At 48.7% G+C, this 24,258-nt stretch overlaps 2 protein-coding genes across 2 annotated transcripts in view; one reads left to right on the forward strand and one right to left on the reverse strand.

Moving 5' to 3' along the window:
- CSMD2 (CUB and Sushi multiple domains 2) overlaps positions 1-24,258 on the reverse strand; it is a 547,845-nt gene that overhangs the window by 293,219 nt on the left and 230,368 nt on the right. The window lies entirely within an intron of this gene.
- HMGB4 (high mobility group box 4) lies at positions 7,862-8,452 on the forward strand. The gene has a single exon (XM_054571942.1). The coding sequence runs from the start codon at positions 7,862-7,864 to the stop codon at positions 8,450-8,452; it is 591 nt and encodes a 196-aa protein (XP_054427917.1).

Raw genomic sequence — 24,258 nt, forward strand, 5'->3', positions numbered from 1 at the left:
CCCGGCAGCTCCGAATCCCTGGCTGTGAGAGTGAAGCTTCTTGTCGGCTAGAGAATGGAGGGGCTAAAACATCTCAGAGATGCTGAGGTCAGTGAGTAAGGTGTCCCAGAGTCAGGTGGAGCTGGATTCTGATCCATTGCTCTATGACCTTGGGGAGGTGGCCTCACCTCTCTGAGCTCTCTGTCCCCAGTGTGTATCTCAGAATGTGATTCTGACAATTAAAGATGATGCACCAATGCTTATAGATTCATGTTAAGGCTTCAAAACACAGTGGCCACAATTCTTGGTCATGTCATATCTCACGAAAATTCATGGGTAAAGGGAATAACATTTACTGAACAGAAAGCAGTCCAGGCTAAGTATTAAGCACATGGGCCCTGGAAGGAGCCTGCCTGGGCTCAAGTCTCAGCTCTAAACTTAACAGCTGCCTCACTTTGGGCAAGTAATGGGCGTGCATTGGGAGTCAGCCTCCCCATCTATTTAATAAGGATAACAACAGCCCCCACGACACAGAGCTGCCCATGAGGTTTAAGTGAGATAATGGCTATAAAAGCTCCCAGTACAGTGCCTGGCACATAGCAAATGCTCAAAAAGCGTTTGCCATTATTATTGAGGGCCCACGATGTCCCAGTGTTGTATACCCACCATCTATAATACACTACATCCTGAACTATGATAAACCAGATCCAGCCATCAGTACAGTGGAGCAACAACAAGGAGGGGGAGAGGAAGGGGCCGGGAAGGAGGGAAGCAGAAAGCGGGGGCGAGGAGAGCTCCTGCCCTCTCCTATCTCTCATGCCCATCACATCTGGGTTAATGTTGTATATGTTTGGTTTCCAGTGGCAGAAATCCAGATCAAATCAGCCTGGAATCCAGAATGAACTATTGGCGGCTGCAGCCAAACCGCAGGAGGAGCAAGGCTGTGGCTGGGACAACTAGAACTCCAGGGATGACTGGAACCAGGGACTCAGGTGCCAGGAGGCCCCTCTCTCAGCACCTGTCTCTGCTGTACTCTGTCTGTTGGCTTCCTTCTCTCCCCTGCAAATGGTGGTTGCTCGGGGCTGGAGCCATGCCCGCCCTGAGGGGCTCCCAGATTCACCCTCTCGCCTTCATCAGCAGAGAAGAGGATTTCTTCCCTTGGTTCCCGTTAGAAAGAAGTCACAAAAGGCCTCTGATTTGTCTGACTGGGAGATGTGCCCCATTTTGGGGGCCAAAGGCATGGGCGTCTACTAGAACCCCATGACATGTTTAGGGACAGTTCTTCAAAAGTAGGAATGTGCTCAAAGGAAGGGAGGGGTGCTAAGCAGACAAATAAAAGCAGGCCACTGTGGCTGAAAGAGGCAGGGGGACAGACTGGATGATTAGAGTCCACTCTTCCTACTCGGGGGTGTAAGGGAGTGGTTTCGTCAAGGCCTGCGAGAGGTATGCCCGGCTCACTGGGGGGTCCTCTCCCCACTCTTGGTCTGGCTCTAGATCCCATCTTTTCCCTTTTCACTGCATCCTTCCAGAGGTAAGTAGGCCTACTTGGTCCCCGCCATGCTGATCCCATTCTTGTGCCTCATCATCTGTCTCATTTCCTCTGCAGCTGTCCCCTGGTCCATTGGGCTGGGTGCTGACACCTCAGCCAGCTTTGGTCAGGGTCTGTTCTTAGGAGTGGACCCGAAGGCTCCCTGTGTCCCTGCAGAGGCTGGTGTGGTTCTGTGGACCATGCAAATCAGCCTACCTGCTGGGCTCAGGGCATCCTGTGACCTGGGGCCAACTTGAGCAGATCCATCTGGAATAAGGATCAATCTAGATGAGAAGCCTCCCCTGAATCCCCGAAGTGTTGAGGTTTGGACACCATAGTCTCCTGCCTGACTTCTTGCAATATGCAGCTTTATTCCTTTCCGACTTCCTCGTTTCCCTGACCCCAGCCAAGCGAGTTCCTGGACGACCAGGAGAGGCTGAACAAGCGGCCTTGGGTGTCAAACCAACCTAAATTGGAGGCCTGTCTCTGCCACTCACCACTGTGTGACCTTAGATAAGCTCATCTCTCTCTAGGCTTCTAAAGATGATAGATTAAAGCACTGCCATCATTTTTATTACAATATCATGGTCACATGTGATTGAGCGCAGTGCTTGGCTTGAGGTCCGTGCCGAAGAGCCCAAGTCTGCTGCTTATGACTTTGCGTTCCTCCCCAGTTTGGCTTCCAGAAAATTTCAGGTACCTCTCTGCAGTGCCACCTTCTTTTCTAGGACGCCTGCATCCCTTAAAAACTGCTTATCACCGGTCATCAAAAAAATTAGCCACACTGCTCCAGGAACTCACAGCTGCTGACTGAGGTGGGGGTGCATGTGCATGTGTCAAGGAGTGGTGAATGAGTCAATGACTGGACAGAAAGAATATATAAATGAGTTAATTGATACACAAGAGTGAATTAGTGATATAATGAGTCAATGAGTGAGTAAAGAAGAGTGTAAAATTGAAGAGGTCGTGCTCCCTGTCCCCTCAACGCATCCAATAAGCAGTGGAGTAAATTTTTCACCTTTACTGACAGAAGCAAGGATTCAGAATAGCACAGGAAAAGTTACAGACCACCAGTTGGATGAGAAAGATACTGTGTTTTCTTCCTGTGGCCATTTAAACGAATTACTACACATTTAGTGGCTTGATACTGTTCTTGAGACAACACAGATTTATCTTTAAAAAAAAAAAAAAAAAAGAAGATTTATTTATTTATTTATTTTTAGAGAGAGGGGAAAGGAGGCAGAAAGAGAGGGACAGAAACATCGACGTGTGGTTGCCTCTTGTGAACCCCGCACTGGGGACCTGGCCTACAGCGCAGGCATACAGCGCAGGCATGTGCCCTGACTGGGTGTCGTACTGGCAGTCCTTTGGATCATAGGCTGGCACTCAGTCTACTGAGCCACACCAGCCACGGCACAATACAGATTTATTATCTTAACAATTCTGGGGGGTAGAAGTCCAAAATGAGTATCATTAGGCCAAGGTCAAAGTGTCAGCAGGGTTGCACTTCCTCTGGAGGCTGTAGGGGGAATCCATTTGCTTGCCTGTCCCAGCTTCCAGTGGCAGCCTCATTTCATGGCTTGTGGTCTTTTCGTCCTCAAAGCCAGCAGTGCAACACCTTCAAATCTCTTTCAGACTCTGACCCTCTGCATCGGTCATCACATCTCCATCTTTAACTCTGATAGTCCTGTTTCTTCTTACAAGGACCCCTGAGATTACATCAGGCCCACCTGGATAATCCAGGATAATCTTCCCATCTCAAAATCTTTAACATAATCATGTCTGCAAGTTCCTTCTGCTGTGGAAGGTAACATACCCACTGACTCCAGGGTCCAGGATGTGGATGTCCGTGTGGAGTCATTGTTCTCCCTCACACAGACCCCTTGCTCAGAGGGCACGTGCAGCCATTGATTCCCACCCCACAGGAGGAGCAGGAGGGGAGGGAGGAAGCTTTGAAGCTTTTATTACATGCCTGGGCCAGGAACTTTGCTCTTGTTGTTGCTCCAGCTTGAGCACTGGGATTTTTAAAAGCTTCTCAGGCAGTCCAGCATGCCTCCAAGCTCGAGAAGCACTGTGACAGAAGAGATACCCAGAGCAAATGGTACTGCAGTTGAGGGTAAAATCTGCCCTGTGCACCCTGAAGGAGAAGAGTTAAGAGAAGGCAGTCTCACTCTCAGTGCACAGTACTGCCGGCTGGGGAGATTTTTAAAAAGTCTTACGATTTTGAAATGAGAATAGAGTTGCAAAGATAGTACAGAAATTTCCTGAATAACTCTCACCCAGCTTCCCTTAATATTAGCATCTTATGGAACCAGGACATACGTAGCAAAACTAAGATATCAACATTGGTACAGTGCTATTACCTCTATGGAAGAGTTTGTTCAGATTTCCCCAGCTTTTCCATTAACTCCCCCCACCTTTTTGTCTGTCTGTCTGTTTGTTTGTTTGTTTCAGGATCCATTCCAGCATTTCTTATTACCTTTAGTTACCATGTCTGCTTAGTCTCCGCTAATCTGTGTCTGTATCTCAGGCTTTCCTTGTTTTCTCAAGACCTTGACACTTTACATGGGTCAAGTGTTTTCTAGAATGTCCCTTAACTTGGATTTGTCTATTATTTTCTCATGCTTAGACCAGGGTTTATGGATTTGGGGGAAGAATACCACCGAGGTGAGATGTTCTTGTTAATGACATCATAGAAAGGGAAGATGTGATGTTAACATGGCTTATCACTTATGTTGACTTTGATTGCTTTGGCTTCTCCACTGTAAAGATACAATCTGTCTTTCTTCATACTCTAGTCATTAGCAGCAAGTCCCTCCCTGATCCAGCCTACACTGCAGGGGGAGGGGGAGTGTCAGGGGCTTTTATTCCCATCACTTCAATTAGTTAATCCTCACTTTTATCATCAGTTCACTGCTTTGTACAGATTAGGTCATAATCAGATAGACCTGCCCAAGGTTACCCAGCTAGTAAGGGGTGAAGCTAGAATTTGAACTCATGTCTGTCTGGCTCCAAAGGCCATGTTCTGCTTTTCATTTCATTTTATCACCAAGTAAAGGGGAGCTCCCTTCCAGCTTGTCTAGACAGTGTTTTTCAAATTAATCCATGAGATCAGTCTGTGGGCTGTTATTTTAAATGACAAAATAAAGTAGAGGAGACTACAACAGAATAGAATAGAAAAGAGAATGGGGGTTTCGAAAAACTTTTGTTTCTGTAAGCTCTCTGTGCTGAGAGACCTTTATCTTTACAATGGGAGGAAAAATAGCACCCCATCCCTATACCCAGGGCTCTTAGGAAGACTAAATCAATTGATATAGGTAACATACTTAGAACAGAGGCTGACATAAATTGAACATTATGGAAATATTATGATGCAGCACGCATGTGCCTAAATGGGTCATGATGTAAAAGGTATTTCCCATTGTAGACTGCAATCGAAAGCCTGAAAATACAGAACTCCCCTCTCTGGATGGGGTTGGCAGATCTATGAACTACCGCACATTGTCTATTTTTGCAAAGCTTTATTGGGACGCTGTCACGCTCATCTGTTCCGTATTATCTATGGCTACTTCTGAGCTATCGTGGCAGGGTTGGGTACTTGCAACTGCAACTGTGCAGCCTGCAAAACCTGAATAGTTTTTATCTGGCTCTTGGAAGCAATGCCGCTGCCTACAGGTCATCTCATAGTGCAGAGGATGTTAGACACTTCCTGGGCCCTCTGGCCTTGTCCTGCCACTGCCCTCCTGCCCACGCAGACCACCCCAGGCGGTGTGACTGCCCAGCTCTTGGGTATCTAGAAGCTCAATACCCTCCTACCTAGCTTGGACTCACACCCACACTTTGTCTCTCCACCTCCACGGCTGTTCAGAGCGGAAGGCTAGAAACATGGCACGTTGATCAGGGTCCCAGCAGAAAACAGATGGCCACTTAAATTAGATGAATTCAACGAGTGTTTAATAAAGAGGCTATTTACAAAGGGAAGGACAAGGTGTGGGAAAGACACAAGGGAGACCAGAGTCCTCCGAGGTTAGTAACAGCAGAGCTCTTACCACCCTTGCAGGAGCGGGCAAGCAGTGGGAGCAACTGCTGAACAGGAAGGAGCTAGTCCTTTAGAGAGGATGGTTTAAGAAGAAGCCGAGGCTTTCCGTCCAGAGAGCCAGCTCCGGGTGAGCTTGTGGGGAGGGAGCCAGGAGAATAAATGCCTTGCTCTCACCTTCCTCCCTTCCTCATCTCCTGTTGGGGTTCCCGCTGGCCAAACAAATGGAAGTCAGAGGACACAGGATCCACTGAGGTGGTCCACATGGATCAGCGTATGGGCAGAGAGCAGGGTTGGAAAGGGGCCTGGGGTGGGGGGCGTGGCGGGCACACCTCGGATATCAGCACACACAGCACTGTTTCAGAAAGCCAGGTGTTCTTTACCCTCCTGCAGCGTCAGACAAAGAACTCCGCTGCTTCATCCCTCCACGTTAGCAAGGTGGCCTGAACAAAAAAGGGCTGCCGTAGCTCTCACCTTTTACTACCTCCTACCACTTTCTCTTCTTAGATCTGCTGGGTTCTACATGGTTATCATGGGGTTAATCTTCCTGGATCTTATCCTTGTGAGAGGGGGGAAGGTCATGAACAGAGGCACAGAACAGAGGCCTAGATAAGCTGCTGGATTTTTCTGGGAGTCTGAGCAGGGTCTGATTAATAGGCAGAGACGGTTAGCCAAATTCCTCCTCGCAGCCCCTCCTTCTTTCTCAGGAAGAAGCTGAGACCCATTCATCTTTGCAGCCCAGCTCAGGCCTAACACACAGGTGAGCTAACCTCTGGCCCCTTGGGAGGAAGAACCAGCATAAGAAAAGCTACCTGGGCTGATGAATGTCCTCAGAGTAATTCGTCCTCACTGGCCAGGCCCCTCCCCGCTCTCCACTAAGCCTAGGCCTCCTTTGGCGGGCATCTGGTGTCTCACAGGCCCCCAGATCCAGACACAGAACTGCAGCATGTCACCTGGAGGGTCTTTCCTGGCCAGTCCACAGCACTGATTTTATAGATGAGAAATCACAGGCTCATGGCAAGAAAGGGGCTGGCTTAGGTAGCCTGCCCCCTCTCGGCAGGACTGGGGCTAGAATTTGGGACTGGAACTCTAAATGAGTTTCCGTCTCACACAAGATGGAAGTTGATGTCAAGCTTGGGGCCTTGGGAATGGACTGGGCCAACATTCTAAACGTGCTCTAGTCTTGGGCAGGTTTCTCTGTCAAGCTCAGCTGCTGAGGCCATATAGCTGGACTCTCTGGAGGAAGCAGAGTCTTGAGTCGGGCAAAGGAGTCCAAATCCACTTAGTGGCCGTTTTATATTGAACAGGTGAATTTTTATGTTAATGAGGCTCGATTTCCTAGTCCTGCAAATTTGGAGCTATGATAACTTGTATTAACTCCTTTACCATACAAGCGCCCCAGTGTCCAAAGGTCGATAAAGGACACTCTGTCTTTTCTTTTTCTTCCAGTTGGAAAACTGGTGGGATATTTGCAAATGCTTTTACAGGTCAGAAGCTACCTTTTTGGAGTGTAGATGTTAGACCCTTGTCTCTAACCCCAAGAAATGGGGACCACTGAGATGAGGCCCCCTCGTAAACTAAGGATTAGATTTCCTTTTCAAGGACTCAAGTGCCATTAGGAGAATCTCAAGATTTTCCCTCCTTCTCCCCTCCCCCCAAAATTCCTTCAGAGAAATGAAGACTTTGGACTTACAATCCAAGTGCTCGGGTTTTAAATCAGACAACTTTGTCCTGGCAGGAACGGAATCCCAGCTGTCACACCTGATTATTTTTAGAGTTACTACTAAACTCTTTTTACAGTGCGAGCTGCCACCATTCAAGGAGAACAGAAAGACTTCCCATTTGATCACGGTGGCTCAGGAGCCTTCCACCTCCACGCGTTCGTCACTTCCAGGCTGTCTTTGGAAGGCAGACCCCGAGGTTTGTTACTGCATCTGAGAAACCGAAAGCTCCTGTAGTTGAGAAAAGCCCACTGCCTACTGGAAACCAAGGAGAAATATTCCCGGCAAAGTAGCTGCTCCACAGCTTTCTCCAGAAGAACCTCCATCTTTCATGAGAAGCACAAGCTGGCCACCAAGTAGCCAACCAATGTACCAGTATGCAAATACCAGGAGTGGCCAGCTTTGTGAGTGATGTCACAATCTCCTCCTCTGACCCAATAATGTCACTGCCACTGAAAAGGCTGACCCTTGATTGCAGCTCTTACAGAGCGAAAAATTCACCGCAAGCAGAGCACCTTCTAGATTGCTCCTGGAGTGTGGGGACAAAAGTCTCTGCTGTCCAAGTTACTGGATCCAGAAAAAAAAAAAAATGACCTCATGAACATGGCAAAAGAAATCCAAATCAGGCCCAAGGTTAATGTCTCTTCTTACATCCACTTTTTACTGAATTACAGAAACAAGTTTAAGGAGCAGCAGCCAAATACCTTTCTTGGCTTTAAAGAGTTCTCTAGAAAGTGTTCAGAAAAATGGAGGTCTATCTCAAAGCACGAGAAGTCCAAATACGAAGCCCTGGCCAAGCTCGACAAAGCCCGTTACCAGGAAGAGATGATGAATTATGTTGGCAAGAAGAAGAAGAAACGGAGAAAGCGGGACCCCCAGGCACCCAGGCGGCCTCCATCATCCTTCCTACTCTTCTGCAAAGACCACTATGCCCAGCTGAAGAGGGAGAATCCGACCTGGTCGGTGGTGCAGGTGGCAAAGGCCTCGGGGAAGATGTGGGCTGCAAAAGCTGACGTGGAGAAGCAGCCGTATGAACAACGAGCAGCTCTCCTGAGAGCCAAGTACCAAGAGGAGCTGAAAGCCTACCGCGCACAGTGCAAGGCCAGGAAGAATCTCCGAGGGTTGGCGAGGAAGCAGCGCAGAGGGTGTGGGCAAACTGAGTCAGCCACAGCTGGTGGATCCAATTAGAAATAAAAGGCCACTCAAATGTACTGCCTGTCCCAGGGCTCATGTGTGGTGTTAGAGTGGCCATTGCTGCTGCTTTGGGGAAGTGAGTGGCTTGGTGGAGTTGAGATGGAGGTTCGGAAAATGATCCTCGGGAAGGGGTGGCTTGGAGAGAAGGGGGAACTGACTCCAAAGGGTTGCGTGTGGTCAGTAGCTACAAGGCTTGGTTTGGGTGGCTGGGGTGGCAGTCTCCAGGTGTAAAGAAGCTAGGAGCCATGAAGGCAGGAGCAACCAGTTCCAGGTGGTTATCCAGGTTGGAAGGCTTTGTGCAGGGCCATGGTCATACTCAAGGCCAGGTATATGAACACTTGTCCCGCCACCCTTACCAAGGAGGTCAGGAACCTGGAGTGCAGGTGGGCCCTCCGGAGTGCGACTCCAGCGGTGCTCCCGACTAGCAGAGGAGCACCTTGCCGGGCTCCGCCCCAAGTCCTAGAAGTTGGAGAAAACCCCGTGGACATTTCGGTGGGCACCCACGCAGTCATTTCTCTGGGGATGGAGGCACAGCACACAAAGCTTTGTTGCCTTTCTCACCACCTGGTATCCGTTCCTTTTCCTCTTGCTCACAGCGCCCTGACTCGACCCCAACGCAGGTCTGATGCTATGGCGTCCCCTTGCCTCAGTGATTGGTTTGGTGAAGAGCTTGTGACTCAAGCTGGTCCAACCAGAGTGGAACTCAGGACTTACGCAAGGGTTCCTAGAGCCCATGCAGCCCTGGGGGCTGATGGCAGCTGTGTGGCTCATTCTTGGGCCAAAACGTTAGTCCCTTTGGCATCAGAGCATGTGCTTGAACTTTTCACTGAAGATGGGTCTGCACGTTTCAGGTTTTGGCTAAGAAGGTTTGAGTTAAGTTTTCTGCCACTTAGAAGAGTCAAAACTGGAAACTATACCAGTGTGATTATTCTGTGTCTGTCTGCACTGTAACTAGTTTTCAGGCACAATATACTGTGGGCAGCGTTACATACCAATCAACATAGATTCACATAGAACAATTGGAAATGACTCTTGACTTCTTGACATCAAACAGACTCCTTTTTTCTTTTGTCACCAGATTATGCATGTGACGCCTCCCTAGTTCCACCTCTTACCCTCATTCCATGATAGACTTAAACTTTGTACTCTGCTGTTTGAAATGCACTTTTACTTTCAAAAGTAAAAATACTATTTTTAAAAAACCTTTTAAAACTAGGTGAGCCTTTAGAAGATGACAGGTACTATGGTGGAGTCACTTACAAATTCAGGTCTAGAATCAGGCAGGACTCCCTGGATTATGGAGGACTCCCATGTGCCAGACTGTGCCGGGTGCCAGGAAGTCTGACAGGGGCTCCTGTTAGTTTCCTGCCTGGCGAGAACTTTCCTTCTGAAGAGAACGGTGGATGTGGGCATGAACCACTGCCCTGAAAGGCAGGATGAGGAAAGTGAAGACTATACACAATGGTGGGGGCGGGATGGGTACCACCCACCAAGGCAACTACTTAAGTCTTTCCGGAGGAAGTAGCTCTGTGCTACTTGGTAACCTGTTGTCAGGCTGGCAAGGTTTCCGTCCCAATTCCCCACAGCCGCTGTTTCAACTTGGCTCTGCTTCCCTCTAGCCTAACCCTTACCCTCTCAGGAGATGCCCTCATTTTCTGCTTCATTGAGAAAACAGAGATCATCAGACGTAAGTGTTCCCAGTTTTCTTTCTTAAGGTGTAACCCACACCTTTTCATCCTGATCTCATGAGAGCTATAACCCTCTCCCCTTCCCCTGCCTCCCTCAGGCCCTGTTCCTCATTATAAAGATGCTGACCCTTCAGACCCTGAGCTTGCACAGGTTACTTTGGTACCATGATACAAGTTGTTCCCATCTTATCTTTCACAGGACCTGGACAAGTTCTCATTCCTGTGTGTCGGGTTTCTTGTCTATGCAATGAGGGTGGTGATGCCTGCCTTACAGATTGTTTGAGTAATTAAATGATGTAACACATGCAAAAGTATTTGCCATAGCTCTTAACACATAATAGGGACTGTGGGAGACACTCTAGGGCGGCCGTCCCATGGTTCCTTCACTCCCCACCCCCTCACTGTAGGATCCCCTCCCATTAAATGTGGGTAGAATCTGTGAGTTGCTTCTGACCGATAGAGTAAGGCAAGGATGATGGGATGTGACTTCTCTGATTATGTGATGATATATAAAACTCCATCTTGCCGACCGATTTGCTCTAGAGATTCTCCTTGTTGGCTTGACCAGTTAAGTGGCCAAGCTGGGGAAGCCACATAGAAAGGAACTGTGGGAGGTCTCTCGGAGCTGAGGGTGGCCTCAGACCAGCTGTCAGTTAAAAGCAGAATGTCTGAGTTCTACAACGACAAAGAACTGAGTACTGCAGCTGCCACCTAAGTGGGGAAGCAGGCCTTTTCTCAGCAGAGCTCCAGGTGAGGACTTAGCCCGGGCTGATGCCGTGACGTCAGCCTTGTGGGACCTCAAGCAATGGACCCAGATGAGCTGTCACTGGAGCCCTGACCCCTCAGAAACAGTGAGATAACGGGTGTTGTTTGAAGCTGTAAGTTTTGGGTCATCTGTTGCCCAGCTACAGATAACTAATACAATACTCAATAAATGCCAGCTTCCTTCTATTTCTAGAAAAGACTATCTTTAACTATATTTCTCCCCTGCAGACTCTGTCCTACCTGTTTAATTGCCTTTCCTTTTTTACCAAATGCTTGAAGTTGGAGGCAGCCTCCGCACCTGCTTCCCAACCCTGCCGCCTGCCGCCCCGGTCCGAATTCAACCCTGACTTGGATTACTTGGAGGTGGTTCTAGTTAGGTCGTCTTGTTTCCAACCTGACCCGTGGCCTCTTGGCGGGCAGCGGCTGTGTGTTGCCCGCACTCCTCCCTGGGAAGAGGGCCCCCACACAGCTGGGCCCCAGCCCCGATGCCGCCCCTTTCTGGTTTCCTGTGTGATTAATTATGTGGATGTGGGTGGCCAAGTCAGAGTTTTGACAACAGTTTTCAGAGCCCCTGCTGAAAAATAACTCCATTAATATTTCTTTATGAAAAAGCCGACAGGAGGGTGCGAATCTGCTGGCTTCTAATGACTGTAATGTAATGACAGTGAAGGGGGAGGCAGGGAAGGAGGGGGAGAGGAAGGGGGAGCCTAGGCTTAAGATACCGGGGGACGGGAGAGGCAGGTGGAAAACCTGGTGTGGTGCCAGCATTGCAGACCTGCTCGGTCGGTCGGGCCCGAGCGCCCCTGCTCGTCGGGGGAGGGAAGCAGAGGCTTTGGCCTAAATCACTCCGCTCTGATCCTTCTCACCTACAGCCTTTTCCTGGGTTCCTTAATTCATTCATCTATTCATTTATTCAACAAATATTTATGGAAATCTTAGGCCTGCAATATACCAGGAACTGTTTTGATGCTACGGATACAGCAAGGTCTCTGATCTCTTACATTCTGGCGAGGAAGCGACAAAAAAATAAGTCAACAAAATAAACACACCAGGTCATTTTTGGAGAGTGTCAGGTATTCTGAAGAAAATAAACCAGGGCAATGAGCTAGACAGTGATAAGTGGGGTTGAGGGTGCCTTCAATGGGTGGTCAGGGAAGATGACATTTGGGTTTGGATTTAGAGGACAAGGAGCCAGGCATGTCAGGGGCTGAGAAAAGGGTACTTCAAGCAGCAGGACAGCAAGTGCAAAGGTCCTGAGGCAGGAGCAAGCTTGGCATATTGAAGGGACAGAAGGGAGGCCAGAGTGACTGGACGTGTGAGGTGCTGATGAGAAGGGGCCGGAGAGGGGCCAGCCTCGTCAGGGAGTTTATCTGGAAACCTGAGTGCAGCGGGGAGCCCCGGAGCACGAACGCCATGTGCTTCCATCCTGACTTCCATTTTCGGGTCTTCAAGACTATCAAATGCCAGCAAGGGGAGGCTAGTCCCTCCAAGGTCTGTGAGAGAAAGAGGTATGGCTAGCAAACACCAAACCCAAGGCATTCTTCCCTTTTGGAGAGGAGACTCTCCCTGGTATTTCCTGGTGCAGCTGTAAGCTAGCAATCAAATGTGGGAACTTCTCGCCCTATGACTCATCTTCCCAAGAATTGGAGGGAAAGGCGGGCATGGGTGGCAGAATATTCCAGGGGGACTTTTCTTCCAAGGTCTCATATTTCCATGTGGAACAGCTACCGCTTGACCAGTGGTTCTCAACTCTGAGCCTGCATTTGCGTCACCACCAAGCTTAGGAAAACACAGGTTGCTGGGCTCCCTGCCTTGTCTGATTCAACTTTTCTGGGAGTGGCCCCTACACTCTGCGTTTCTAAAAGTTCCCAGGTGATCCTGATGCTCCCAGTCCCAGGACCACCAGGGAATTCTCTCTCTCCTTCTTGCAGTGCTCACTCCGGAGAGGAGGCCCAGCTCATCTGGCTGGTGAGTCTGGGAGGAGGAGTAGACCGTGCTCTTCTGCCTCCCCACCCCCTACACTTCCCACCTCCCCCCTTCCCTCCCGCTGCAGAATGTGTTCAGCTCTGCTCTTCAATTGGTTCCTCGGTAGTAAAGGTGGCAGGCTGATCCTCATCTGTCTTTCTCCTGCACCTGCCAGTTGATTCTCAACTTGACAGGGGAAGAAACGTATTTATTTATTGGAGTTCCCTCATATTCCAAAAGAGAAGATGATCCCAGTTGCAAACAATCAGTTAGTGCTGGGCCACACAGCAACACTGGAATCTTACAACTGAGTTCAGCCTCCACTGAAGCATCACACTTCTTTGAAAACAAAGAAGTCCAGTTTTTGAACCTTTAAGGCTGAGAATCAGGTCCATGGAAAGGGTGAGATCATGAGGGTGAAGTCACAAAGGCAAGGGCTCGCTTTGGTCCTGTCACGCACCTCTAATCACACTCTCATGTGTGTGAGAGAATAACCGAAATGCCTGGGGCATCATTGGAAATGAGGCCTGGTGCGCAAGAAGGGCCCCATGGGCGGGGTCCCTGCCCCGGGTTTCAAGGATGGTGTACAGGAGGCGAGAACCACACTCCAGAAGCAGTAGAAACAGGAGAAAGAGCATGGCCGAAAGGCCCAGAGGGGGCCATGTGACCCCCCCAGGCTGGCCTTGACCTCTGGGTCAGATCAGCAGCGACACAATGAGCGTCCTCCTGTGGCCGTTCCCTTGTGACGATTTCCGTGCAGCATCTCTCCCTCTCTGTCACTCCCTTTCCAATCCTGTCTCTGCCCTGGCTGGCTGAGTGATGTTTCGAGACTCCTCCCCTTTGACAGTGAAATGTTTCCATGGTTGCCATCACCTATGGGAGTCTGACATGGCATAATCAGGCCGTTGCCACTTTGCCACTTGCATTGTCGCCCACACTCCGCTTCTGAAATCGCTCCCAGTGATCCCCAGTTCCTGGTCCTCACGCCCTTGTAAAGAGTGAGGGCTGGACCTAGTGACTTACTTTCAATGGACAGAACAGGGCAAAAGCGATAGGATGTCTATTCTTCGGAAGCGACTAGGCTGTAACACTCTCACTCTCTTCCTCTTCTCTCGCTTGCTCGCTCTAAGCAGTTTGACATGTTGAAAGCTGCCCTATGGAGAGGCTCATGTGGCAAGGAACTGAGGGTGGCTTCTGGCCAGCACCCAGCGATGAACTTAGGCCCTCCGTCATGGAGTCGGCAAGGAGCTGAATCTTGCCGACGACCAAGAGTTGCTCGGAGGTGGATCCCTCCTCAGCTCCGGGGGACACCCTCACTGAAGCCCTGTGATAGCCCAGCTAAGCTGTGCCTGATCCCTGGCCCAGTAGAGTTGTTGTTTCGTGCCAAACTCAGGTTTGGGGTAATTTGTTACAAACCAAAATAGATAATGAATACAGATTTTGGTGCCAAGAGAAGGATGGTGTCATGAAAAATATCTAAAAATGTGTGAGATGGTTTGGGAGCCAGGCAGTGGGGAGGAGCTGAGAGTATACTGAGGGGCTTGTTAGAGAAAGCCGGACTTCAAGCACATGGCGAGTGAAGGCTCAGAGGAAACAAGGAACATGCTACAGAAAACTGAAAGAAGGGGGCCCTCATTATGTGGCAGCTGGAAGCTTAGTGACACTGTCATCTGCAGTTCTGCGGGGAACAGGCACGTGCCCAATAAACTGAGAGATCTAGCTAAGGCGATGTCCAAGCTAAGGGCTGAAGGGACTGCCAGGTTTCTTCCTGCTACTTAACGTGGAAAGAGATATAAATTGAAGGAAAGATTGTTAAATAAAAAGGAGTCAGGCCTTGATAGTTTTGAAAATCCTCAGTTTCTTAAAGTTTAAAAAGTGTTTTTTGAGCACTATCAGGAAAAAGTGGTTTTGAGATAAAGCTGAGGTGAGACTGTGTAGATTTTGGTTAAGACTCAGGAAGATCAAGGGATCGTAGTATTATTCAGTCACACATAGGCCCTTTAAGGAGATTAGAGTGGGCCTCCAAATCCTCTAGGTCCACCAGTAGGGCCTCTGGGAAGCATTAGAGCATTGTCCCTTGGCCACCTTAGCAGGAGCCCAAGGTAGACAATGGTTTAGTTTGAAGAAATTTGTGGGTGTGGCTTTTGGGTGACAGTGAATCTCAATGAGATGCCTAGAAGACCCACAAAGTTTTTGAGAAAACCTATTATCAGAAGAAACACTGTCATCTTGGCCTGACAGGGACAGAGACAACACAAAATAAAAGGAGGTTAGTGGACAGACACCCTGTACGGTCAGTGGAAAGCAGACTGAGGGAAAATCGGCTTCAAACAGGCATTCACGTTCATGAAAAAAGGATGCGTTCATGGAAAAAGAAGAATGACTCAGAGGGAGGAACCAAGAGCTCAGAAGGTGGAGCTAAGAGTCATAGAGAATTACTTTCAGATTTTGAAACAAATCAAAAAACTTCTAGTGTTTTCCTGGATGGGTTTCAGAATTCTCATGGATGAAGGGACTCCCTCAAGCCTCACATTTTCCTTCCTTTTGGGTAGGAATGTCTATAGCTGTTACCCCATGCCTATCCCAGCTCTGTATTTTAGGTGTGTGTCTGGGCACATAACTCGTCTCTTTAGGTCCACACGTCTACAGATCCAGAGGAACAACATTCTAGAACCTGTATTTAAAAAATGAGACCCAAGAGCCTCATCCACCCTGGAACCTGACTGAGATCAGGAGATTCTGGATGCTGCGCTGATACTATCACAGGATGAGATTTTGGTGGATCTTTGGAGGGATGACTGCATTTTGCAAGTTGATGGGACATTAATCTTCAGGGGCCCGAGGGCAAACTGTGTGGTAGGCACCTTCAGAAAGGACCGGAATGATCTTTGTCTCCTGATAGTGATGCCCCTGTACACCCTCCCCTCCCCTTGTGTGTGGGCTGGATTTGGTGACTTGCTTCTCACAAATAAAATGCAACAGAAGGGATGGGCTGTCACTCCAAGATGAGGTTCTACAAGACTGTGGTTCTTGTCTCATTGTCTCTCTCTCTCTGCTGAAGTGAACAGCCATGCTGAAAGGGGTCCTACGGAGAGGAACTAGTTGGTAGCACTGAGAAACTCGGTCCTTCCCCAACCATGTGAACAGGCTCGGGGGACTCCTTTCCCCGGCTGAGCTTTCGGGTGACTGCAGCCCTGGCAGACGCCTTCACTGCAGCCCTGAGAGAAACCCTACGCCAGAGACGCCAGCTAAGCTCTACACAGGCTCCTAACACACAAAATGTAAGATAATCAGATGCTTCAAGCCATTCACTTTGGGGGAGTTTGTAACAGTGATAGATACTTAGGACACCTACCCTAAGGTCCTGCTATCCAGTATTGCTCCCCTACCCAGAAACACCATATTCCAACGCTGTCCTCCACATGCTTCTCCAGGCTGGGATCAAACTTCCTACCTTTTAGGTTTGCTGAACTTCCACCTGTCCTACAGGACTCAGGTCTGGTGTCCCTTCCTCCAGGAAGCCCTCTTTCCTCCTCCTGCCCCCCTCTATGCTCCCATATTGCCATCTTGCTGAATATCACAGTCTTATCGTTTATCACCCTGACCTGAGTAGGGCAGAGGCCTTGCCTGATTTATCCCCGAAGCCTTAAAATAAAATATAATGTTTGACGTGAAGTAAAATAACAATGCAATAGCCCTTCTGCCCCTTACCCCCAGGGGATACCTTCTAAGAACCCTAGTGGATGCCTGAAACCACAGATTGTGCTGAACGCTATATACTGTGTTTTTCTACATAAACATACCTGTAATAACACTTAAATTGTAAACAAGCACAGTAAGAGATTAACAACAGCAACTAATAACAAAATAGAACAATTGCAGCAATATACTGTAATAAAAGCTATGTGACTGTGGTCTCTCTCCCCTAACGTATCTTGGTGTACTGAACTCACACTTCTTGTGATGATGTAAGATGATAAGGCGCCCACATACTGAGATGAAATGGGGCAAATGACACAGGCACTGTGACACAGCATTAGTGCACTGTTGACCTCTCACATACTTAACAAGCACTACACGGCTTCTCTTCGACTTGCAGCATAACTACCCCGTACTTTGGGCCCTTATTAAGTAAAATGTAAGGGTCACCTAAATATGAGCACTATGATATTGCGACAGTCGATCTGATAACCAAGTGGGGTGCTAAGTAACTATCCGGCAGGTAGCGCGTACGGCAGGCAGATGCTGGACAAAGATGATTCCCACCTTGGGTGGGATGGAGAGGGACAGTGTGAGGTTTCATCATGCTATTCAGCACGGTGTGCCGTTTAAAACTTATGAATTGTTTATTTCTGGAGTTTACCATTTAATATGTTTGGACCATGACAGACAGTGGGTAACTGAAACCACAGAAAGCAAAACCATGGATAATGGGAGGCTGTTGTAGCAAACTTTTATTGAATGCCTATGCCTTGCCTAGGATGGCTTGAGGCGATTTGCCTCTTCCTATCTTATTTAACAACAACAACAACAAATCCAATCAGGCATGCACTTTGAACACCCCATTTTACAGAAAAGGAACTGAGACTCTAGGCTAGGTGCTCGGTGCTCGGCGCATGCTTGCTGGAAAAGGAGAGGCACCTGTGCCTCCTGTCCTGCACTTGGCGGCAGGCGGTCCCCGTCTCTCAGGGGCTTTGCAGAGTTGGGTCCGAAGGACTCCTGGGCACTGAGACATAGACTCTGTGCTCGGCTGCTTATGTAACGTGGTATTTCCAGAGAAATACCTGGATCTATCCCTTGGCACCTCCGAGGAAGGGCTTGGCTGGCACCCAGAGAATTTCTTGGGTGCCAGAAACCACACCTCCAGCTCTCTGCTCACAGCTGTGCCTCTGGCCTGCAGACAGAACAGGCGTTTTCCTCCCCGCACCCCCTGTCATTATAAGCCACGTAAATTCCTCGATACCCATGTTGCAATGTACAGATGCAGCTCTGTATTTTTAAATGCATTATCTGCAATTAGCAGCAGTGGGCATGGAAGAACTCTGCGGTCCCCGGGGCTGCCCCTCGCCGGTGCAGCTGCAAGTACATTTGTGGGGAAGAATCTGCAAGTAGGGGAGGGAAATTCCATTGGCAGAGCATCTGCTCTGCCAGGGAATGGAAAGGGGGTGCTGCTGCCTGGTTGTCACTCCTCTGCTGGCCTGGCCTCTCTCCCACCCTGAGAGGATGCCCTCCAACGGGGGGCCCTACAGGGCACATCGCGGCCCCGAATGCCATGAGCGACAGCGCTCTTCCCGGGCGTGGGGTCTGCGGTGTGGAGCAGAGGTCCGTGACACGCGACGGGGCACGCCGCAGTGCTGGGGCACGTCCGAGAGGCATCTGCACAGATTTCTGAAAGGGGCTGGTCAGTGACGGTTGATGGGTGCCTAGCAGCACTGGCCACGGGACGGGGGCATTTTTTGTAATAAATTTAACGCTAACTGCTAGTGTGCACTGGGCACTTATAGTGTACCAGGTCCTATTTCTAAGTGCTGTCCAGGCAGCATCGCATTTAATTCCAGAAGGCAGGGTCAACACCCACCCATCCCCCCAGAGCCAAAGACCACCAGGGATCCAGCTGTAGCTGATCCAAGTTTGGATTATTGGCTCGGGGCAACAGGGGTGAACGCACACAGCAGGGAACTGTGGGGCGGCTTGGCGGGTGCTGGAAAGAACTTACCGTAAGATCTGGGCTTGTAGTAGGTGATTTGGGGGAGGGTTTAAAGAAGAGGAACTTTGCTCTGGATTGGATGCTGTCAGGAAGTAGGTGTAATTCTATGGTTGGGTTCTTGATAAATTTCATCCAGAAGGTGGGAAGAATAAAGCAAGACTACAGTTGTCATGGGTAAAGAGCAGCTGTCGCTCATATTAGCCAAGGTGCAAAGCGAGGAATATGTGGTCACTTTTGCAGTTTGCTGGTGTTCTTGTTTTTGATCTGAGTTCAGGCATGATTATGAATTGGTCTTGCCTGGCACTGAAGTTTCTGTTCGACAGGAGGGCATCAAGGTCGAGGTGCGGGTGCCGGGCCCGTCCCAGCAACACTGTGGTCTCCCTGCGCGTGCTCGACCAGGCGTCAGCCCTCAGGGGCTACGGTCCTCCTTTTCGGCCGGCCCCTTCATTGTGACAGTGGGCAGAAATCATAACACTAAGGTTCAGGGGAGAGTTATAGTTAGGAAGCGGAACTGTGATTCCAGGGTAACTGAAAGTCAGGTGGGTGCCGAGGGACCCAGCAGAGGGTGTACGATTCCGGGACACCAGGCCGGCCATGACGGGGACTGGTCCGGATCCCCAGAGGTGACGTGGGAGGTGGAGCCAGAGATCTCCACTTCAAAAACCTATCCCTGTCGCTTACCAGCTCCAACGTCCTGGATAATGTATTTATTATACATCGGAGATGCCATTTCTTCTTCTGCATAGTAAGGAACCAAAAATCTGTTTCTGAGGTTGTTGTAGAATAAAATTAAGAGACACAGTATAAAGTACCTGGGAACAACAGATAGCATATAAGCACTTACTTCATGCCAGCGCTGTTCTAACTATCTCATATGTACTGACTCATCTAATACCGCCACCCGATTAGTCAGATTCTATTATAACCTCCAGTTAGCAGGTGAGAAGACAGAGGCACAGAAAGGTTAAGCAACAGATTTAAGGTCACACAGCTATCAAGGAGCAGAACTCAGGCATTCTGGCTCCAGCACCCTCACTCTACTGCCTCTCATGACAGCTGTTGGATCGCTGCTCCTCCCCTTCCCTTGCTGCAAGGGCTTCGAGGCTAGTCATATTCTGATGGCAACTTAATGGCCTGGAACTCCCTGGTTCCAGAACTTTGATTGTGGAAGGGTCTACGTTGCTTGCTTGGCTCTGGTTTAGAAAGGACTCATTGCCTTTTAGAAGGTCAAAACATTCTTGGCATGACAGACAATATAGATTCAGGTCGCTGTGGTCGATAGATCAAATAAAACATAGCATTGCCTTATTGGTATTTCTGTGCCTTTTAGTAAGTACTGAAGTCAGAGAAAAACACGGGGACATGAGTGAAAACTAAAAGGGGGGGGGGAGGACCCCATACTGCAGCAAAGGCTCTACGGTGGCAAGATCGATGTGTGGGCAGAAGGCTGCCCCAGAGGAAGTGGACCAGACGTGGCCAGTCTCCTTCAATCCTGTCACAGCAGAAGGCTGTTCCAGTTGGCCACAATGCCATGGCCAAGGCTGCCTCGGTGCCGCCTAGTCCTAACCTGATGGGTGGGCTTCTAGGCTGTGTCACCAATTCTGGGAGACTGGGAGACAAGGACTCCTGGGCCCAGTGACTCCGGTAACAAAGGTCCTTCAGCCACGGATACCCCCCAACCTCCCCCTACATACTCACACACAAACAAACAAGGTTACATTCCACCACCGCCTGGGAGAGATGAAGTGCTGGAACTCATGTCAACATTCTCAGTGCTGTTTGATACAACCCCAGATCATTGTCGTCAACCTTTCTGAGGCTCATCTGTTCTTAATTATATCTCTAAATCCCAAGACATTACAACTCTGAGAATTTGGGAAATTTAGCTGCTTAGAGGATTTGTAATAATCACAGTAATCCCTGGTATTTACAGAGCTTCCTTTTTCAGACTGAAATCCAGACAGACACTATTGTAGTGGTGAGGACACCCTGAAATTGCTCTTGAGTTCTCTTCAGAGAGTGCCAGCCCCTTAGCCTGACTTATTTTGTTTTGCTCAAGGAGGCAGGTAGAAAGAGTGGTTTCATCCATTACCTCTTGAGGGAGAGCAAAGGGAAGACGGAAAGGTTAACTCACTGTAGAACACTGTATACCCTGGATGGCTTGCCAGCTCACACCCTCTTCTCAGAACTGCCCTTGCCCTCCCACCCCCTGCAACCACTGAAGTGATGATGGGTCCTTGCAGCCAATCTTGTAGCAGTTGGGTGAGCCGATTGGATAAGGGGTTGATGCTCGACTAATGAGCTGAGCCAATCAGAGTCTCCCTTGGTAATTGGAAATTAGAGATGTAGACACTGGGTGTCAGTTGGGTCTCTAGAGCTAGGTCAGACAGATTCAAGGACTGGAGTGACCATTTGGAACCATGTGTACTGATGACCAAGCAGAGAGAAGGGGAATAAATTATGCAGCACCTGAGAAAGATGCTCTCCAGCACTTTCCAGATTTGTTTAATAACCCTTTGGATTCCCAAGCCAGGAGTCATCCCATGAGGCCATTACTGCATGAAGGTCAGGTGTTGGAAAGAACTTGATACTCCTGCCTTGTTTCCTCCAACACAGCATGCCTTCCCACTAGCTTCAGTGGAAGACGCCACCCAGCCCCATGGGCTCCATGTATACAAGGTAGTAGCAACTACGCGTTTCCTCTAATGGGGAGCAGACGGCGCACCTGGGAGCGGGACACCCGCACGTGGTCTACACCGAAGACCCATGCTGACCCTTATCAAAGCTATCACAGGGCTCCCCAGAGCTTCTGGGAAGTGGCAGCTGCCCCTGATCTCTCTAGCTTAAAGGAGAAGGACTGAGAAAAGTCTCAGCACAGGCGCCATTGCTATGACACCACACAGCCATCTGGTCCCCCCAGTGATCTGACGGTGACAGCAGAGGTGGAAGGTAGCAGATACAGAAGCCCTGGGGACACAATTTCATGAACAGCCCTTATTGATCTGCTTACCTGCCTGATGGCTGGCCAGATTCTACATCTAAAAGATACCTGTACAAGGTTACAGCTGGAAGAGGGAGGCCCCAGGACAGCCTGGGATTGTCACAAATGGGAAAAGCCAGCCCCAGATACACTGCTGAGCTGTGGCTTTCTAATTTCAGTAAAAGAATCCAAACAGCGCCCACTGTTTACTGGGCGGTTTGAGGGGTGGGGGTGGGGGTGGGTATAGTTGTGTTCTGTAGCTCTATGTTTCCCACAGGGAGAAAAGCAGAGAATATATATTTACGTGGAGTCGGTAGGACTGAATCATAAGCTCTTAGACTTAAGAAGAAGAAAAAGCATCTTCTTACCACCAAGCAATGTGCTGTCACTAGTTCAGAAGCCCCAGTCACCCTGCTTCAGGGGGCACAGTCAGAGTTTTCTGGGCTGGAGGTTCTACATGGAGCATGCGAGACAGTGGCTGCCATGGTGCCAGCCTTGGCGCAGCTGAGGCTTAGCCACATATTCAGGAGCAACTGCCCTGTCCCTTCACTGAGCCTCCAGCTTGCAATTCATCATGAGTCTCTTCCCCTTTTCTCTAGTGGATTCTGGCACTAGTCTGTGGCCCGCCCCCTTCCCCCACCCAGGGCTCCAAGTGCCCTCTGGGACTCGGCCACCAGAGTCCCCATGGTTGCAGAGCCCCCGTGGCCTTTGTGGTCAACCATCCCACCTACATGTGGCCCATTGGCAGGTTGGTCGGCTTAGACTCTGGTCCCCGCTCTGGCTCCCTCATGGGCTGGGAGCCTGGTGCACTCTGTATGGCTAGGGTTTGGCCCCATTCTCCCAAGGGCTGGGATTTATCCTTCTCACCTCCATCAACCCAAAATTCATACAAGCACCTGGGCCCTGTGTCCATCCCGTTACCTTAGAGTGTGCTCTTTCAAAAATGCCAGCCAGGTGAGAATGGAGTTTGCCTTGCTTCCTTGGTTACGGATCTGGGCAGTTGGTCGGTTTTCAAATCTTGCTCCGACCAGCATCACCATAATTCTCAGCACTGGCTTTTAGTGTAAAGAGAACCGGCCCCGGATTCTGTCTACACTACAGACCAACTGTATGAACTTGGGTAGGTTAACTAACTCCATTCCTTTGAGCCTCCTTTCCCTTGCCTATGGATCCTACCTGACTGGTGCAGAGTAAATGAGAGCATAAATAAAATAATGGATATAAAGAACTAAGCATAACGTACCACACAAAATACAGTCATACCTCAGTACTCATCAGCTTCAGAACTCGTCAAACCCTGCAGTTGCCACATTTTGACGATAAAAAAATGTTTCAGCACTTGCTCTGTGCTTGCTCAGGACTCACTGTACTTACTAGAACTTGTATGAGTCATGACACCGTCCATCAAGAGAAAATGCTTCATTGTTCAGTACTCGTCAATTTCAGCATTCATCAGGAGTTGTGGAAGGAATTAATGATGAGTACCAAGGTACCACTGAACTGACATAAAACATTCATTGAGAGCTTATAATACGTTAAATTCTGTGCAAAGTGCTTTGCAAGTATTGTCTTAAGTTGCACAGTAATCTTGTGAGATTACTCATAAGATTACTAATTAATTATGTAATAATTGCCTATTATCTCAAACTTTTAAATCAGAAATCTGAGGCTTAAGAAGTTAAGTAGATTGTCCAAGGTCAAGAATTGGTCAGTAGCTGAGCAAACACTGGTTGTGATGTAGTGAAGACCAAAAATTAGAATAGTTAATGTCTTAATAGTACAATGCCTCACATACAGCAGGTACTCAAAAAATGTGTTGACTAATGCATGCTCCCGAGTCAGTGCTCCTTTGCATAACTGGATTGAGAGCTCAGCTCTATCAACTTATCCTCTCTTTCTCTCTCTCTCTCCCCCCACATCTATCTTTGCAGTATGGGGGGTAGGCACTAAGCTGTTCATCTGTGTTTCACTTCTCCCAGTATTTGTGTTCTTATCCCCAATATGGCTGTTACTGGATGTTTTTAAGACATTCAAACCTTCCATTTGATGGATAAATAATTTCCAAAACACATACTCTTTAATCAGAGAATACTTACAGATTCAGCACATTGGACAGAGGGGGATTTTTCAGCTAATGTCTTGTCTAGTCAGTATAGGATTTGCATTTAAAAACTATTTACATTAATGTGTGACCCACATATGAGAGAAAATCCTGCATTCCACTTCTAGCTGTCTCTCTTCCTTCTTATAGTCTATGAGATGAGAAAAGATTGCCATAAAGATTTTATGAGTCCAAGAGAAACATTACTCAAACAGGATTTATTTCAAAGGCATCATTCTGAAACTGTGGCATGTTTTTTAAAAGGGAAGCAAAGCTCATATTGGTAGAATTTTTATACTTAAATGAAGTCCAAATGTTGCAGGAAATCCTCTTAATGCCCACCAGGTGAGCAACTTCTTCAATTTTGTTCATATCAGCAGACAATTTATAGAGTATTTTCAGTGTCTCTGAGCCTGTACTTGAAACCAGTGGTAGAAGACAAGAATATGATCTTTCCTGGTTTGCATTAAGACAAGGAGAAAGGTAATTACTGGAGCTGCAAATTCAAACCTTGATTCATTGGGACAGCAATGTGTTTATGCTGCCCTGCATGTGCCAGGCACTGTGCTGAACACCGCAAGGCAAACAAGGCAC

The sequence above is a fragment of the Pteronotus mesoamericanus genome, unplaced genomic scaffold (genome assembly GCF_021234165.1).
Source record: "Pteronotus mesoamericanus isolate MK-2021 breed Mesoamerican mustached bat unplaced genomic scaffold, CSHL_Meso_final contig_221, whole genome shotgun sequence".
NCBI classification, from domain to species: Eukaryota; Metazoa; Chordata; class Mammalia; order Chiroptera; family Mormoopidae; genus Pteronotus; species Pteronotus mesoamericanus.

Bases quoted from the DNA above. Each gene is read 5' to 3' on its own strand.
- HMGB4 (XM_054571942.1), top strand. From the start codon at position 7,862: ATGAACATGGCAAAAGAAATCCAAATCAGGCCCAAGGTTAATGTCTCT.